This window comes from Oenanthe melanoleuca, chromosome Z, assembly GCF_029582105.1.
Source record: "Oenanthe melanoleuca isolate GR-GAL-2019-014 chromosome Z, OMel1.0, whole genome shotgun sequence".
NCBI lineage: Eukaryota > Metazoa > Chordata > Aves > Passeriformes > Muscicapidae > Oenanthe > Oenanthe melanoleuca.
This window is the reverse complement of record NC_079362.1, coordinates 56,062,451-56,081,871: the sequence shown is the minus strand read 5'-3', so window position 1 is coordinate 56,081,871 and position 19,421 is coordinate 56,062,451. Positions and strand designations below refer to the sequence as shown.

Here is a 19,421-nt window from a genome sequence, read left to right as displayed (position 1 = left end):
GACACTTCAAATAAAAAGGGCTAAAAGAAATGATTGAAAGAAGCTAGTGTACGAGCTACCTTCACTATAATTAGGTGGTTTTTGCTATGTTTTTCCATCATAGTTGCACATGTCTGTTCAAAAGAAATCCATGAACTAGTAATGGCATCTTCTTTGAATAGTACATTGAAAAGAAATATCCAAAGCTCTGACTGTTTACTTTTGATAATAAGAGAGTTGAGTATTTGATTTATCTTGTCCTGGGATTTAGATCTAGTTTCACTCTTCAGTCCTGAAACCCTTTCACGTATAAATAAATCTTTTTAAAGTAGGTTATTTTCATCTGCACTACTATCTCCCAAAGGCTGTTTCCCCCCTGCTTCCAAATTATCACTTCAAATCTCTAAGATAATGATGATCATGGACATATTTGCAGAGCATTATAGCTGTGGCAGACATATTTTAAAATATAGACACTATTTTAAATGCATATTATTTCTTAGAATGGATATTACCAGACTTCAACAATAACTTGTTTATTAATATAAAACTAGTTTGAATCCTGTGATGAAAGATAGGGTGGTTATTTTCTGAGACACTGGGAGATTATGTTCACATTGACACCACACTGATGTAACACCTCACCCTATACCAATTTAGAGGCATGCTAATAAAGACATAGCTTCACTTCATGAAGACATTGTCTCAACTAAGTGTCAGCATCCTTCTGGTAACTCAAAGAGAATCCCAAAAATAAACTTTTTAAAAAAAGAAACCAGAAGGCAAAAAGATAACCTACATATCTTCATTACTTCCAATTATTTCTGGTTTAGAAACTGGTGTAAGAAGGAAAATGTACTGTGCAGCATGATCATCACAACAATGGTTACACAGTTTAACAGTGTTTAAAAAACCTACATATATGTGGAAAAGCTAGGTTTTGCACATTATGAACTTTCCAGTTTAATTTAAAATGCATTATGTCTTCAAAGACTGGGCTATAAATCATAGATTAAATACCTGCAGATTTCCCTAGTCTGCAAAAAAAAAAAAAATATTGTGGTGAAAATTTGTAAGAAAAAAAGAAAAATAAAAAATGGTATGACTTAGATGAAGAGACAGGAAATGGGGCCATTAAAAACAGTGATGGGAAGTGAGAACCTAAAGAGGAACAATAAAGGCCAAAAGAGGCCTGATGAGGAATCAGAAGACTCAGAGCTAGTTAGCCAGCTACACAGTTCTTAGATCCTTTCCAAAATGCAATCTGCCAAAGAGGCATCCCAAGAATAATACTGTACTTATCACCCCAGAGATATTAAAAATGGAATTTCTTGTTTTATTTCATTATTTTATCTGAATAATCTAGAAGTTTAAAATTATTAGAACTATTTACTTTTAAACCATAAGATATGTTCTCAATGTTTACTTAGTGTGGTCTCAGCTGAGTATTTCATAACAAGCATAGCAGAATGCATCTTTTAACTGCATACTTTTGGCTGGAAGATTTAAAGTAAATATTTGTAACACAATGACCTACATGTGAAGGTTTTTATTTCTACTGTAAATTTATTTACTTTAATTATTGCACACTGGTACTTGCAGCCAAATATTTGCTAGTACTTTGCTACTCAGTATTCTATCCAGCTATTTAGCTTCATGTTTGTCTGTTCCCAGAACCATAATTCATCTTTCAAAATAGATATTTGAATAATGTGAGATGCAATAGATTCAATGCCAGGGGAAAAACAAACAAGCAAACAAGAAAATAAAATCAGATCTGATAAATTAATACAAGTACAAAAGAAACTTCAAAATGTAGTTTTATATTGAAAGGTTATAGCCAACAAAACAGACTTTATGTTTCAAGACTAATACAACATAAACCTGATCTCAATTAACTGAAATCAGGGAAAATCCTGTATTACACTTTACAAGGATTGGGCTCGAGTGTTCTGGGCTCTTTTTTTTTCCTACAATTAAAGAACAGTTTACCCGGCTCATCGTTACCCACATTTAGTGTACAGCACACACGAAGGGCTCAAGCAAAAGTTGCAGCATAAGGATTAAAATTAACCCTTTGCTTACAAATGATGGCAACAGACATGCTATTGGAAATCTGTAACCCGCTACTACAACTAACTAAAGATTTATGCTATAAAGGAATATACACAAATGACTAAGCAGAACACTCAGCATAAGGATTAAGACTTCTTACCCCATATTTACATTGGCGGGATGTTGCTCCATACTGGAAGCGACACTGTTCATCAGCATCATACACCTGACCTGGGGCCACAGCTGGATAAAGAAAGTCACGCTTGGGAGGCTCATTATCAAGGCAAGTACCACGGCCCGAACTGTTCAACATAAAGGACCAAATCAATTAGGAATTCTACTGACTGTAAATCACAGAAATGATATCATGTATCTACTTCTTACTTTTAACAGTGCTGGGTGTGAAACAAATATGATTTCAATAAACAGACAGTAAGAAGGTACACCCATATTAACAAGAGAAAATATTTAAAGGGAATTAGGAAATTAAAATAATTTTTCATTATTGTTCTTTAAAAAAAAGCTTATTTTAGATGGTGAAATAATTTTATATATTATCCTTTTTAAAAGTGTGATAATTTCTGAGCCACACAAGACTGATTTTCATTTCTGCTTTAGGATTCCTATTTGTTTTCACTGAAGAGCAGCTACATTTAGTCAGAGAATGAAAAATAAACAAATTAAGCAAATCCAAGAAATTCAGTTTACAATTTGAAATGACCCTTCTGATCCTTCAAACAGCTAAGTATAATCTTATAGATAGAAGCAGCTCAACTGGTTTATGCAAAACTAAAACATATTCGAGTTTCAACATAACAAAATGTTTATTTTCTCAGGACTTTAACATGCAAGCTTTTCTTCCATTCGAGTGAAGAAAATGGTTACAGAGGTAAAAATTCTGCAGAAACTTCAAATTTACCTATATTAGAGTGAGTGAAAAATTTTTTATGGGTCCAAGATCTTTTTTATTGGATTACTATTTAGTCCTAAAAAATTCATGTTGGAACCAAAAGAATCATCTTTGCAAACTTCAATATTTTCTTCTTTTTATATTCACTGTTTTGTTCAGTGGTTGATGGTTTTTTTCCAAAATATGCCCATATTCAACCACAATATTTTAGTGTATTGGAATAAATAACAAAGAGAGCCAAAACCAGACTGAGTTCTGTTTAGAAAACTTTGTATTTTGCTAAATACAATTATTCAGTTTTATTGGGTCAGTGTGCATAAAAGAGGACAGATGCTTTTTTACTTTCATTTCACATGTGAATAAGTGAGGATTTTCAAAGAATTCTTATGGCAACACTTAAAATTTTTTTCCGACATTCCTACCAATTTTGCCAGCACTTATGTTCTGTTTTTTTCCAAATCTTTTCCATGCACCTTGCCAAAGGAACGTAATTTCAGAAGTGAATGTTCTACACTGTTTTTTGGAGATCTCCAATTTTCTATACTTTTCATCTGCAGATAAAAAAAGAGCAAAAAGCGTCCTTTAACTACACATTTTATGTTCTCATTTTAACTCTATTTTGATCAAGTCTTCAAAATGCTACAAAAGATCCTTTGGAAAAGTGAAAAAACAAACCTCTGCCAACCACTTCAGAAGGTGGCAAATAGCAACTAATGCAAGAACCAGGTAAATACTGAAAAAATCCAGTATTTGATGACAAATTTCATGGAATTTGCTGTGATTCACCTGCATGCATGCATACACACCACACCCATGCATCCACTCAGCTGACATCTATTTTTAAAATAACAAATGTGTGGTTCTGGCATTAAAAAAATGGTGTACTTCCCCCTCTATCTCATGTAATTACTGCAAGTATATATATTTTCTAGCAGCAGAGGTTAGGAAAATATCCTTCAATCTTTTCAAATATTTCAGTGCTGTATTTTGCATGTATGAGGAGTGCACGTTAATTCCAGTATTAAAAGAACTGACATACAAGCTGATTTTTCTGCAGTGTCTGGGCTAAACTGCAGATAGAATCTTTCCTTAAACAAACAGTGAGAAGTTTAGCATTTGGCACCAGCTTGATCTAGTATTGCCGTATGATGGGAACATTTCCATAGATTCCAATATTGCAGAGTTTACAAGATGACTGTTAACTGTGATCTTGTAAACAGACGAAAAAGGGCCGTCAGCATTTTAAAAACTTCATTACCTTCACTGACTTCTCTCCACAGCCATATGTACCCCTGCCCAAATTAAATTACAGAACCCATTCGAAATCTTAAAATTTGCTAAATTAAAATTTATACCTACTCTATAAGACATACAATGTCAGAAAAGCATGTCAAAAATCCTTGTACTGAATACAAAACATTACTTCTCTGCTCTAATTACCAGATTTGCACCATAATGAAATACTGTTGTAGTAATTAAGTGAGAAAATTACTGCTGAGAAATCATTCTCTTACTAGCTACATTATATCACAGTCTCTAGACTGAAAAATTATCTGTGTCTTCCCTTCTGCTTATTTATCTCAAGCAGTTCAGCAAAACTGACCCCTGATACTGTATTGCGGGAACTGAAGTATCCTGGAAAAGAAATGGCATGATCTTTATAAACACATTAATAAAACCAGAGACTTTCCATTGGTAACGAAAGGTCTGACCAAATCTGTGCAAAGGATGAATACAGGCTGAGGACCATTTAACCTTTCCAGAAAACTTTTACAGGACTTGGGAATGGTCCAATACTCTTGTATGTCCCTGTTCTCTCTTTCTTTGTTCCATCAGAGCAAAACCCAGATACTTGAGAAAAAAATTTATGCTAAATCTAGGAGAACGAACCAAAAGGGTCCAAGAAGATTAATGATTTTGGAGAACTTCATAAAGAGATCTAATAGTTATTATCAGTCAGGCATATAAAAGTGTAGATGTGAAAAAGGATAGGAAAGAATGCCCCAAATGCCTTCATATCCACAATTTTAGAAAATTCCTACTCACAATTGCTTTTGTGCTTTGTGATTTTATCTTATATAGGAAGCATGTGCACCAAGTAAAAAAATCTATAGGATATCCCTGCAGAGCACTTGCATTTTTGAACATGGGATGGATAAATCTTTAATGTCTGCAACAGAAATAAGATGATCTTGAACTGACCATTACATTCTATTACTCTACAAGGTACTACTAGTACTCAAAGATTTTCTCATTTTTCTAACTTTAGGTTAATTTTGTGAAGTTTTATGAGACATACTGGGGCTTGTTTCAATTAGAAAACAGCTAAGCTTGATGTCATTTCAACCCAGTATTCCAGTGTAGTGTCTCCAGAGATCATTTTAAAACACTCTACAATAAAATCTAAACTTATTTTGTATTTTAATATCACAGGACAGCAAATTACTTTTCTCTTTGAAAGGATAACAAGGATACTAGAACATTCTAGGAAAGCTTAAAATTTTAGACTGCTACCACTGCTAACTGCTCAACCAAATTAACACCAACCAGGAATAAAATGTTTATAAATCTTTACAGACTGAACAACACAAAACTCAGGATCACTACCCCAGCACAGATATCACAGTTGAATCCAAGACCAATAAAGAGAAAAAGCAAAAACCACAGATGTAGATCTCTCAGGGTTTATGTTCCTATTATAGTATGTATTCCCTGATATCCCTACTTGCACAGTATAACCCAACTCCCTCAATGGCTGAAGAAAACATCCCAGAACGCTGCCTCTGAAAATTGGTTTTAAATATCACACAGTGGCCTCATTCATAATAATGATGTGGACTATAATGCAAGTGACACTTAATGATCACAAATTAAATGTATTATAAGTATTTGTGAATATCTGTTATAGCTAAACAATCATACACATAAATACATTGATAGAATATATTTTATTGAACTGATACCAAATTAGCCATAAAATATGAAAAAAGCAATAGTAAAAACTATTAACTAATAACATAGAGCATTTTTACATATACATACCATTAATTATTTACATGCCAATACATCTGGCTCCTAATAGAATTCTTACTTCATATTTATATGTAAAAACTGACTTTTAAAAAGCACCAGGTTATAGGTCTGCATAATAAGTTACAGAAGCTGCTTTACTTGACAGTAATGGGTGAACTCTGCACATTGCTCAGTAGTCTACAGATCTAAGCATAAATATTTTTAGAATCTGGACATAAGCAAGAGAACTGTGTTTTGGATTTGGTGTGCTTAAAATTAAAATGAAGCCAAATGCCATTACTAAGTAAAAACTTACTTGAGTGTTAGGGAAATTCAGCTTTACCACTCACTCCCCTGATAAAATCTACTTCTTTCCATTCTTTTATGCCAAGGTTATGCCAAGGGCCTGTCTTAATATTATTTCATACAAAAGATTTTGTAATTTTGTGCAATCTTTTTATCACTCTCTTTTCCTTTTGCTTGGAGGTAGCAATTTGCTGTTTCTTTAATGCATTCTATCCCCCACACTTCCCTGTGTTCCAAAGCGTTATTTCATTGGAATAATTATCCATCAGCCATACCAAGAAAAATCTTTTGGTTCATCTATCAAAACCATCCTCCACCAAAATCTGGTTTTAAGAGTTCAGGAGATACTAACGTATAAAATAGTGGAACAATCATTTATTTCATCAGCTGTTCTACAAATAAGTTAATGGAAACCTGCTGCTGATTCTGCCCTTTACAATTTCATTCTATTTAAATAAATCAAAAGATAGACAAAGGGTAATACTTGCCAAGTCAACACTCAAGCCATATTGCCACCCCACAATTACAGAAACTTCCAGGTCTTTTTTTCAACTAAGTAGCCTTTTATGTAAAACATAAGACTTTCAAAATTTCAGAAATCTATAGCAAATGAGGGTACATGTTTTTTAATTACATGTTACTAAAAAATAATTTAAATCTTAGTATAATTTAAAGAAAATAAGCAAATTACAATCCAAAGTGAAGGTTGACACATAATACTAAATGCAAATTTTCTTCACTGATTTGTAAAAGGAGATATTAAATTTTTATATGATTGATGTGATTTTACCTTTCCAAACTAGTCTTGGTTTATGCTTTTTTCAGAAGTTACTTTACATTTTTGGAGTATGAGAGAATTGGCCAGTGTGCCACAGATACTATATGAGGCATATATAGATGTATCCTATATTTACCTTGCATATCGACTTGTATATTTAAGATTCTTGGGCATATGATATCTGGACCAGAACACTGAATGATTTTTTTTCCTATATTGTCTGCATGGGCTTGCTTGGACCAAGATAGATAGGCTTCCTGCCAGGGTTAGAAAGTTGTAGTCTAAGATCTAAATCATGATGTATGGCAATCATAGAATGTCTCCAAGAATTTTCTGAGATAGATCTTACTGAAATAATTTAAGATTCTTGGTTCTCCTCCATCTTCAAAATACAATCCTGCCTTTGAAAGACAGATCTGGCCATCTTGCTTCTTTTAACTCCTCTCCTGTTACTGACAAGAAATCAGCCAGTTTTCTTTATAACAAAACAGTATATATATATATATATATATATATATATATATATATATATATATATATATACACACATATATACACACACACATGCTGCATGGAACGAAATTAATACGAATTGTTTTTCAGTCAGTAAAATTTTAGGCTTGGTTCTTTTCTCCTATGAACAGATATTACAGGTTTCTATTCATCTCACAGAAATCTGTCCCCTGAGACTGCCCTCCAAGCCTTCAATTCTCAGTCAGTATTACTGTAATTAGTTCCATATAATGTTAGTGAAATTAAAGCCATTGCAAAGCACTTATGAACAATTCAGCGGATAAACTGAATTATGTCAATCTTTCACTCTACCTAAAAGCTTGATAGACAACACCTATTATAAGCTTGGCAGACAACAGCTATCATGTGCTTCAAGGAATGCTCTCTCCAGAAAAAAAAATATTTCCTTTGGCCATTGCAGTATCTGCGCTGGTTGATCATCCTTGCTGAGACCTATTTTGGTAGACCTATTAGCTTTACACAACTTTGCTTATTGTCTTATTGTCATCCTTGGAGCCATATTTATCCTCTTTCCACCCTCTTTCCAGCACTTTGCTTTCCCAACTACTGCCTGACTGAACTGATACCCTCCAGGTGATACTTCATGGTTACTCCTCAGTACAAAACTACAGTAGCAAGAGGTGACCTGAGCTGTTAAACTAGTAAATCCACATTAATCTCCCTTACCATAAAATACTGTGAAAATTTAATGAAATTCTATCAAAATTCATTCCAGCTGTGTTAAAGCGGTACCATGAAGCCTGACCCAAACGCATGCAAAGGTCCAAAGATATAAAAGGTCTCACAGACCTTTGGGTTATTTGCACTTAATGCCCTCATGTCCTACCTGTCCTGTTACACACAGCTAAATGAGTTCCAAACCACCTTGGCCTCTAAAGCTCTAAATCAGTGTTTTACTTACATGTTGCTAAGTCATGAAGAAATATTAGGAAAAAAAAAATCATTTTTCCTGTCAGGATGCAGATTCTTCTGCTCTTCTAAAAGCCGTCACAGATACTTTGCCACATAAAACTTGCTATTTTTAATTTTGCTTCTTGCTAACTGTTTACTACCTGCAACTGAAATTTACCTGTCTTAAGGAAAGGTGTGAATGGGTAAAAAGTGATTTTGGATTCTGACTGTTGTCTTGCAGGTATTAGTGTTACTCTAACAGCTGCCTGTTGTCATTGAGAAGACATAAAAGCTGGTGAGGAAACCAGAAACTTTAGAAACAAAGTACAGTTTTACAGCTATTCTACCTTATGAAGTAATAAATCAAATATTTTAAGGAAAAAAATTATCAAATCATTTATAGGATATTAGATCCACAGACAATAAGAAGCATAGATTTATAATGAACAGATCAAGTTTGAGAAGTCTCAAAATTTTGTAAACAGATTACAGGATTAGTAGATGAAAGAAAAATTATATTTGACTCTTAGTGTAGTATTTAACACAGTATTCTATACAATTCAAAAATCTATAAAAAGTTGTGATGTGGAACATGTGTGTCCAAGGTGGCTTTGAAAAAAAAATAACATCTCCATTCAAAGTTAGAAAAATACAGCTGAAGTAGTATTTAAAAAATTATTGAATTTGCTATGCATAGATTTTTGTTGTTCTCTAGTTCAAATATCACTTAGTATCCTCAGTAATTATTTTTTTGTGAAATTCATAGATGGTAGTAATTTGAGTAAAGTTGCAAATGCTGGCAATGATAGAGAAGAATCTCAAAAAACCTGAGGAGTTTAGAACTATGGAAACAGATTCAACAGAGAACTTCTGGCTATATGTTAATATAACTGCAGTTTCACTGCCATCCCACAGACTTCAAAATTAAACTTAACCATACATCAAACATATGGAATGAAAAAGAATAATAGAGATGCTAACAGTAAATAATAAGCTAAATCAATAAAAAACCACAGTGTAAAAAGGCTCAAGATAAAAATGCTTTTAACTGGCAGTAAAAATTTGAAAGACTGTATATGTCACGCTGTTGAAACTGTGCAGGAACATTATGAATAAACATCCAGCTCTATTATTTGCAGAATAACACAAGCCACTGAATTTTATCATGTTCCTTTCCTAAATCCATAAATTAGAATTAACTTCTTCACTTCATGTTGAATTACGTCTTCATCAACAGACAAATTATTGTCCGGACAATTATGGGATCAAAATGGAGTTTTTCAGAGAAGAGCAACAAATAGAAGTAAATGAGACAGAGAACAGCAGAAGTGCAACAAGAAGAACAAGCTCCCAAATTCTGCAAGGCAATAACCTGAATGGTAAGGTTACAGTCAGAACTTCAAAGCTGTGAAATAATCTTAGAAGGGATATGAAAACCATCTTATTTTTCATAGTTAAAACCAGGCTGCAATGACATACTAGAAAGACTACTAATGGGAACAGCATTGAATTAACATAAGTAATTAGTAATTATAAAACAAAATAACTGTGTATATTTTTGAAACAATGCTAGTGCTAAATTTACATATATATATATATATATATATATCCCCTAAGCAAATGAAATTATGTTTTGAAAAACCTGTATCACAACATATATATATGGTAAGGATGATTTAGTTTAGACATTTTAAATATACCTGTACAATAAACTGCATGGGTGCACAGTTCAGAGGTGTGATACAAAATGCCTTAAACCTATTACTGAAACTGGTGAGGTTTCTTCCTCTGAATAGCACCAATATTTAATGTCTCTCTCTGCCCACTGACTCTATAGAAGCTCAAGCAGTTTGACAGCCCAAGTCAGTGATTCTTTACATCATGTGGAAAGCTACCTAAAGGTTTTGTCTAGATGAGTCCCTTTAGAAAAGATACAGAAGGCAGCATCTTATTCTGAAGTTAGGTCCCTAAAAGAAAAGGAGATGCTAATTTTGTACTTAGTAGCCTCATGATTAGACAATTAAGTCCCTCTCTTAAAATATAGTGTCTGAATTATTGAACAATCTGTATTTCTTAAGGAAATGATTGTACTGATGACACTGAACCTGCCAACTAACTGTTATTTGCCTCCAATAAAGCCCATCTTTCAGCATCTAAACAAATCTGTTAAGAATCTGTTCTCAGTGAACTCATGGTTATATGTACTTATTTTGAAGACACACATATAAGGCTTCACTATGAATCATCTGTACCAATGTACATGTTGATATCAGTACATTTTTGTGAATAACATACTTTGACTGAATTTTTTCATAGTGAAATTTCAGGTAGCAAACAACTTCTGGATAAAAATCGCCATAGAAGTAGAGGTTATCAGAATTTTAAGATATTAATATAAAGATCTGTGCCATCCCCTTCTATAATCTTTATAGAAGATCTCACCAATGGTACCAAAGAACATTGACAGGTAAAAACCCACAAAACTGCATGAAAAACATCTACAGAACAAAATGTAAAAGGAACAGGGCTTTAACCATCTTCCCTTCATCAGATTCCCTCAAATTATGTGTATTTACAAAACATGATCCATAGACAAAATCTGCCCTCCTTGATTTCCCACTCTCAGATTAATTAAGTAATGAGGTATGATCAGCACTTCAGAATCTTTTGAGCAAATTAAAAACAATAGAGAAGTGTTAAGATGGTGAAAATGGAACAAAAGAAACTTTTGCCATTACATTGAAATAATCCTCTGCAGAAATAAGGAGTTTTAAATGACTCACTGTATTTCTGTCTATTCATTATAAAAATGTAAACCATCTGAACAGGTCAGTATATCTCTACAATTGATCCCAAAAGATGACAATTTTTTGAAAACTCATTTTTCTTGAGAGATTACTTACTCTAAAAAGCTGGTGATGTAATCCCGACTGCAAGCTGACCAGGAGAAAGGATTGGTGTTTGCTGTAATATGAGCTGCCATTAGCTTTGCTGCTTCATGACCTTTGGTCCCACAGGAATTTCCAATTCCATCATGATTCATACCGAAACTGCTCAAAAGAGTAGGAGAGAAACAGCCCATTACTTTTCTACAGCATCATATATCGCTTAAAACATAAACTCACCTTTACATCAACCATTTTTGACCTGAAAGAACACAGTGCAGGAGCTCCTAAGTAAAGAGTCAGTTAAGTTCTGTTCGATTTATTCAGGTTTCATAATACAGCACAATAACATAACCTTTTTCTTTCTATGGATTTTTGGATTTTTTTGGAATAAAACCATTTTTGGATTTTATTTGTTTTCTAAAGCTTTTGAAGAAAATATAACAGTATTCTTGCAAGACAAATAAAGAGCACTCATGCCTTTATTTGGTACAGTACCTGGATATGCAGTTTTTATTTTAGTGCAGACTCTTGGATTAGTAAAAAAGGACTAAGAATAGGTGTTGTTGCTGCAACAATACTTTATATTTGGGCATAGCACAACCAATGATAGTTCAAGCAGAACATGAGTTTTGCAATTCCTAAGACCATCCTGTACACACACTCCCTCTCTGTATCTACTCACACACGTACTTGGAGCCCTTCTGTTGGAGCTTTGCTTTGTCAAAGAATGTCAAAATTAAGACAATTAAAAATCATTAGAAAATATAATAAGAAACCTCTGGATGAAACTTGGCCAAAAGGGATTTTCAGGAAAGAAATTAACTTTCAAGGAAGATTATACGACCCTAGTAAAAAATATCTTAAAGAATCCTTATGTCTTAGAAACCCTTTGAGCTACAGATTATCAAAATAACCATTAAATTAAAACTAGAAGTAAATTCACAGACAACTTATTTCAACACTTTTATTGCTGACTTATTTTAGGACCATCAACAGTATATACCTTATGGATGTAACATAAATGAGGCACCTGAACAGAATAATTCTTAACAGGATACACATTTCTAAAACTCCACTTTTTTAGTCTTTGATTATTTCCATTCAATAAATTCCCTCACTTCTTATTCTGTTAAATATTTGGTCAAATTTCCTTCTCCTTCTCGAAGGCTTAAGAAATCAGAGGGGCAGATAGTGAGAGACACAGGAACTTCCCTGATAATGAGACAGAGAAGTAATCAAAACAATTCTTAAACTGAGACTCTGAACTCCCAGAATCAGAGAGGTCTGTCTTTGGAGTATTCTGTATACTAAAAGGACTGACTTTCTGATTTCTTACTCATCATTCAGGAACACAAATGTGTTGAGGCACTCCGTTTTGATTTTCTGTAACGTTTAGAACTGACTGCATAACATACAAAAAGTAGTAGTTAAGAAACTGATGTTTTATCAGCTGACAATACCACTTCATACCAGTAGCTCATGCCACTTTCTTCACTGAAAGCAGTGGCAGTTGTGTTATATTAATCTGAACACAATGTGCACTGCTTTAAAATGTGGTATAAACCCCCAAGACTTTAATGTAACCCTGAACTTCAATACACAGTACTATTTCACCTCTTCAGATGATCATAACAACCTACAAGTGGAAGATGTTGGCAACCATTTATTTGAAAAAAAAAATAAAAAAATCAGTGGATGTTGATGGATGATTCCTACAGGATCAGGAAGGACTTCATCATAAAAAGAGCATGGCTGACTTGCCTATGGGATGTGTCTCTATGGAATACATATTCAGTAGCAACGCCTGCATGTGTGTGACTCTGTGATATCTCACAAACGTAGAAGCCATATACTGTATTATACTGGAAAGGTCTTACTGACACGTTAAACTACTATATAATCAAATAAAGAATGGCCCTTGCTTATAAAAAATACAGCTGTAATCAAGTCAGCCAAGCGATGTATGTCATGCAATGAAACTTTCAGACCAGTGTTCATTCTTATGATCTTATTAATATCTATTTGTATTAGGAGATGAAAGAACTTAGATGTGCTGTGCAACAAACTGAACCAGGATTTTACAATGAAAACCATGCTTTATTTACCTGTTCTCAGCAGCAATTATTTCCTAGCATTTGGGCTACTTCAAACAGAAATATTCCTTTTTGAAATGTCTCTGTACCATTTCGAAAACAGAAAACCTTATTTTTTAATAATCTCCATAAATTACTCCTTTATAGAAATGAGTTGGATGATTCCTATATTCAGCTTATTTCTAGTTAGTGTATTCCATTTGTTAAAAAACTTACAGACTTCATTTCTCTGGGAAATGAAATTTTTATCTTTTGGGTGTATAAATAAAAGAAAAAACTTTGTGGTTTAATAACATTCCTTCCACCTGCTCTCCTTGTGAAAAAAATAATGCTGGTGACAGTGGCAGTGATATGCCTGATAAAAAGCATGTCTGTGAATGGAAGCCATAATTTCTGATACACATGGGAATTCAATCAATGCCTTTCTATGAGCCAGAGGTATACTTCATAAATATTCAATCAACTAAATCTTCTATTCCTTTCCAAGCAGGCTTCTCTATTTGTCCTTGCTTCTGAATTTAAGAGGTATGTGATCATGAGGTGGAGGTAACTTTTTCTGATGTTTGCAGACGGGTTTTACAGCTACTGTCATCATTTCCAAAGATGGTAGTGGCAGCATGCCATTACAGTCCAGTAATTTGCCCTCCTGTGGGCAGGATTGCAGATGGAAACACATTTCTGACCAAATTACCAGTTTTATTTCCATCAGAACATGTTGGTCATATTTGGCCATCATTATATCAAAACTAGGTCTTTACAAAAGTGTGTTTGCAATTGGATTGGAATGGAAAGGTAGAGAAGTAAGGAACATAAAATATTCTTTGTGGAGCCACTGTTATAATTTGCCTACCTTTTTCAAACTCACTAAGCACACAGAGTGTATTCCTTTCATTGGCTTTAAAAGTCTGCCTAAAATTACCAGCATAATTTTGTCTTTACAAGAATAGCCAGATGGGTGAGCAGAGACTGAAATCTCCTCAGCTGACACAGAAGTTATTCTATGAAGTTATCTTTCCACCTACCATCTCAAGGAAGCATGTTTAACTCAGCAGCTCTTGTGCTTTCATGCATTATAACTTCTCATTTCCCAAGAGAGCACTAACTTTACATTAAAGAATTGCACAAAGTAGAAACACTTAAGAACTTTAAAACTACAGCTAAAATCCTCCTGCAAATTATCTCTAGTTTGTATGCTTAAAAAATTCTAAGGCAGCACATCCTAGTAATGCTGACTGCCTGTTTCACTTACTAACATCTGTAACAGAATAGATTTTTTTCCTTTGGCAATCTGTTTTACCTTACATCTGAAAAAATTATCTGAGGGAATTATTTGTAATACACATCCAACTTACAATCCAACCCCAAAAATCACAGGGGAGATAACTAGTGTCAGCTGCATTGAATAAAAGGGCAATAGATAAGCAGAGACCCCAGAGTATAAGCAGAGGGAAGGATGAGAATATAAACTTCTTGTCTACCCTTCCTTTATCATGCAAAAAACCAGCATTGCAAGTCCCCGCAGTTTCATTTGGTTACTGATATGTTTGGTAGTTTCAAACAATGATGGTTATGGCTGCCAACACTTATTGCTGATACATATGAAATGACAGCAGTTATTTTTGTGATACAGCCAGAACACTTCCATTCTTATTTACTACCCAGATGCTTTGGATTCAGAGAAACCAGATCCACACCAAACTGAATTAATCTCCATTCTCTTTACTGAGATTTATTTTGTATACCATGTACTTTATTAGCCCTGAAGTTATCTTAAAAGTGGTACTCAGGTGAAATGTTATTTCTCAATCAATTATCTCTGCTATCCAGCTGAAGTACTAATTATCTCCATATCAAGAAAATTCCTTGCTTTCTTAGGGTTTGGAGCATTCAGAAAAGCACAGATTGCTAATGTTTCATTTTTCTACATACAATAGAGAATGTTAGGGCTTTTTGTTTCTTACCAATTCATGAGTTATATGAATTTGACCCAATTTTTTAAAAAACAGCATCTTTTATTTTGCTTTACCACTTGTTTAACAGCATTAGAAAGAAGTGTGCCAGAGACAGAATTGTGAGTCAAGTGAGGAGAAAAAGGTACAGGAAAACAAGCAAGAGAAATACTGTAAAGTCAAGCACTGGAACTTCGTTTCCATTATCAGAAGCTGATTTAGAGCTCCCTAAACTAGATATTGTTAGGAGAGGTTTTACGGTGTGAATTATCTGTACTAGGAGATGAACATATATGCAAAGGGGAAAACAGACTATTTTCAAGTAAGTTTCTTGACCCTAGATACATTGCAAGTATTTCCCCCAATGTCTCAGCCTGTTAGACACACTGAGCTAAAATTTATAGAGAATGAAGTAAAGGGTAGGGAAGGGTCATAAAGTGCATCAGTGAAGAATACTTTAAAGGTTTCTAAAAGTAAATCTCTGCCACAGTGTGGGCATGCTTGAACAAGTATTCTTGTATTTGAAGGAAGACATAAATAGTGGATCATAATTTGCTTGGAGAAGCTCAGTTTACTATATTAGATATAGAATTTTTCATTAAAATTTTATTAATTAATTTTGCCAGTGTATTGTACTTATTCTCATAATGGTTTAAAAAGAGTAATTTAGATCTATATATGTATTTCACATAGCTTGGAATGTCTACTTAGGGCCTACACTGAAAAACTAAAACTGGTAGCTTCCCTACATCTGCAAATATAGGCATGGCTTTAAATAAGTCTTTTCTTAGTGTCAATAGAAAATATACAAGGGAAGAAAGGGAAACCTACCATGTTTCAACACTACTTTGTTTAGCAAAAAGTGGGTGAATCTGAACATAAACTACTATAAAAAAATAATACTTTTTTTTTCCCTACAATATCAGAACTATAAGCTACATGAAACAAAGTGCAATTTTTATACAGATATACATGATAATTTTATTAAATATTCTCGTGTCTACTAATAGGGAAATATTTGTCAATTGTTGTAAGGTTATGGTAAATTTTGGAAACCTTACAATCATCAGATTTTATGTTTTCTCAGTAACAAAAAGTATACTCTTTTTCTTTACTTTTGTAAATATTTTCCCCATACTGTCTCTTAAAAGACTCTTCTCTTTCTTTTTAGCCCTCCATATAATTTAGCCAATATTATAAAAGTATTTGTTCTAGCTACATAACAGCATGAAAATTAAAATGTACTGTTAAATGACATTACAAATGAAGGGATAAATAATCAAAAAGTATTGTCTTGAAAAATCAATTTCTTTTAATTTAGGATTCCAAACATTGATAGTACTGAAACTACCTAACATTGCATATTCCTCAAGGGAGGAATTTAGGTTAATCAGTTATTTCCATGTCTTAATGTGGATTTTAACCTTAACTACTGATTTTCTGCATTTGGACATCATTCTACAGTTTGGAGTATCCCCAGTGCTTTATTTTGAAGTGATGCAGAATTTTAAACTTGGGTGAAACTTATTCGTTCCCTGAAAATTTGGGAAACAAACTAATTTAATAATAGGAGCTTTATAAAAAGCATACCTGCCATGAAATTCAACATAATTTTAGCACTCTTCTATCCTAATTTTTCCTTTTTTACTTCCTAACTATTATTCTTCTCTCAGTTATTGATGATGACCAATCACCTCATCAAAAGCAATTATTATAAATGAGCATAATTTAGTATTAAATAACACATGAGGCTCTTTAAAGCACAGCAATTTCTCAAAAAAAATGCAGTTTATTCAGAAACCTGGACTTTCTTATGGGGAAATGACAGACTTCTGCAGGACTGTTACAAAAAAGCAGAGCACAAACTGCTCCTGGATTACACTGCCATAGCTATCCAGCCTTCAAGGCACAACAGTAACATCAAATACAGCTTGTGTGCTCCACAAAGCCAACAATGCAAATGCATCAGGTCTTTACACTGTAGGTCAAAGTGGAAAGTACTGGCTCCAGTCAGGAAGCAAACTTCTGAGCTCAGATTTCCTTTGGAAATTCAAGATGCCCTGAAGGTTGTGATAACCTTCCACTTCATCCCCATTTATTCTTCTTGCACTTTTGTTAATATCTCTGAAGTGTTACTATGTTCAGTTTCCTTGATAAAAATGCTTTGATGGTAGAAAAATTATTTTAATATTGCAAATTCTGAACTTCAAATAGTATTTCAGATATATAGAGATAGACTTTTTTTCATGTTTTAAATATAACACAGTTGGGGGGTTTTGCCATTTGTTTATGACATTTAATTTTATATGCATGTCAGTAAAACTGAAGTCCCAAAGAAAATTTTGAAACCTGCAATATTATAAAAGCAGGCATAAAATAGTGTTCCTTTAGCAAAAAAAATACAAGGGCAGGGGATGGAGGGTGGGGAGTGAGAGTGTTATAAATAGTTATGTGTGGTCTAAAGTGGCTTGTGGACACATTTTGGTGAAACCAATCATTTGTGTTGGTTTTCTTTCAATGGGTATTTGTTTCTTTGGTTGGTTTGGTTTGATTTTGTTTAATTTCATTTTGTTGGGTTTCATTTTGCTTTGGTTTGGGGCTTTTAAACTAAAAAAGATAGTTAAACTGTCCCTAAAAATTCAAGCCATTTGAGCTCCATCACTCCTAGACATGTAGTAGGAATAAGCTTAATGTCCTCTGTTTGCTGTTACAGTGTTCATACTCTGTGGATTTGAGAGAGACTGCTAGAGTTAAAGATGGAAGACTTCATCATCAGAGACAAAACAATGATAGCTGCATCAACAGGAGAGGTGACAGGAGGTGATGTTAGTACAATCCATCCTAGCTGTGTTTCAACTAGTTTTGGAAAAGCTATCATAAAGTTTAGTATATGTGTCTCTATTACCTCAGACTGGAGTATTTTCTTTCTCTAGTTATACAAAAAAGACATCCCTTGACATGCACTTCTAGAAAATCTCTCACTAAAGCTCAGTCCTGTAATGCAGCTGAGGTTTGACTGACTGTGGTGAGTTGACCCTGGCTGAATGCCAGGTGCCTGCCCCTCTCTTCCTCAGCTGGACAGGACAGAGAAAATATCAGGAAAGGTTTGTGAGTTGAAATAGGAACAGGAAGAGACCACTCAACAATTACAATCATGAGCAAAATAGACTCAACTTGCTGAAATGAGCTTAATTTTATTATCAATCAAATAAGAGTAGGAGAATGAAAAATAAAAACCGAATCTTAAAACAACTTTTCTGCCATCCACCTCTTCTTTCAAGGCCCAGATTTACTCCTGAATGGAGAATGGGGGTTACAGTCATTACACATCACTGCTGCTCCTTTTGCCTCACACTGCTGCCTTCTCCAGCGTGCAGTCCCACCCACCCACTGCAGACAGTTCTCCATTGAATTCCTCAGCATGAGTCCTTCCCATGGGCTGCAGTTCCTTATGATCTGCTCCAGTGTGGGTCCTGTCCTCCAGGCAGAACCTGTGTGGGCAGAACCAGCTCCTGTGTGGGTCCCCCATGGGGTCACAGGGGACTGGCAAACCTGCTGTAGCATGGGCTCCTCTCTCCACAGAGCTACAAGGTCCTACCAGGACCCTGCTCCAGCACAGCCCTCCAACGGGGTCACAGTCTTCCTTCAGGCATCCCCCTGCTCCAGCACGGTGTTCCCCAGGGGCTGCAGGTGCATTTCCGCTTCCCTGTGTTCCTCCATGGGCTGCAGGGGCACAGCTGCCTCACCATGGTCTGCCCCATGGGCTGCAGGGGAACCTCAGCTCTGGTGCCTTCTCACTGGCCTTGCTGAGTGCAGAGTTGTTTACCTCACGCATTCTCACTCATCTTTTCTGCTGTTGTTGAATAGCAATTTGCTACCCCCTTTCTAAAACACGTTATCCCAGAAGCCCTACTGCTGTCGCTTGATGGCCCCACTGTCCTACCACTGTCACTCCATCCTGGATTCTCTTGGCATCAGCTCTGTGGGACATGGAGGAAGCTTCTGGCAGCTTCCCACAAAAGAACC

General features: G+C 34.6%; 1 protein-coding gene across 1 annotated transcript in view; it reads right to left on the bottom strand.

The window, feature by feature from the left end:
- The window catches only part of ADAMTS6 (ADAM metallopeptidase with thrombospondin type 1 motif 6), a 146,071-nt gene that overhangs the window by 60,563 nt on the left and 66,087 nt on the right, over nucleotides 1–19,421 (bottom strand). The window contains exons 10-11 of the mRNA XM_056513114.1: nucleotides 11,369–11,515; nucleotides 2,195–2,336 (exon numbers count right to left, since the gene is read on the bottom strand). Coding sequence (XP_056369089.1) covers nucleotides 2,195–2,336; nucleotides 11,369–11,515 — 289 coding nt within the window. The remainder of the gene's footprint in view (nucleotides 1–2,194; nucleotides 2,337–11,368; nucleotides 11,516–19,421) is intronic.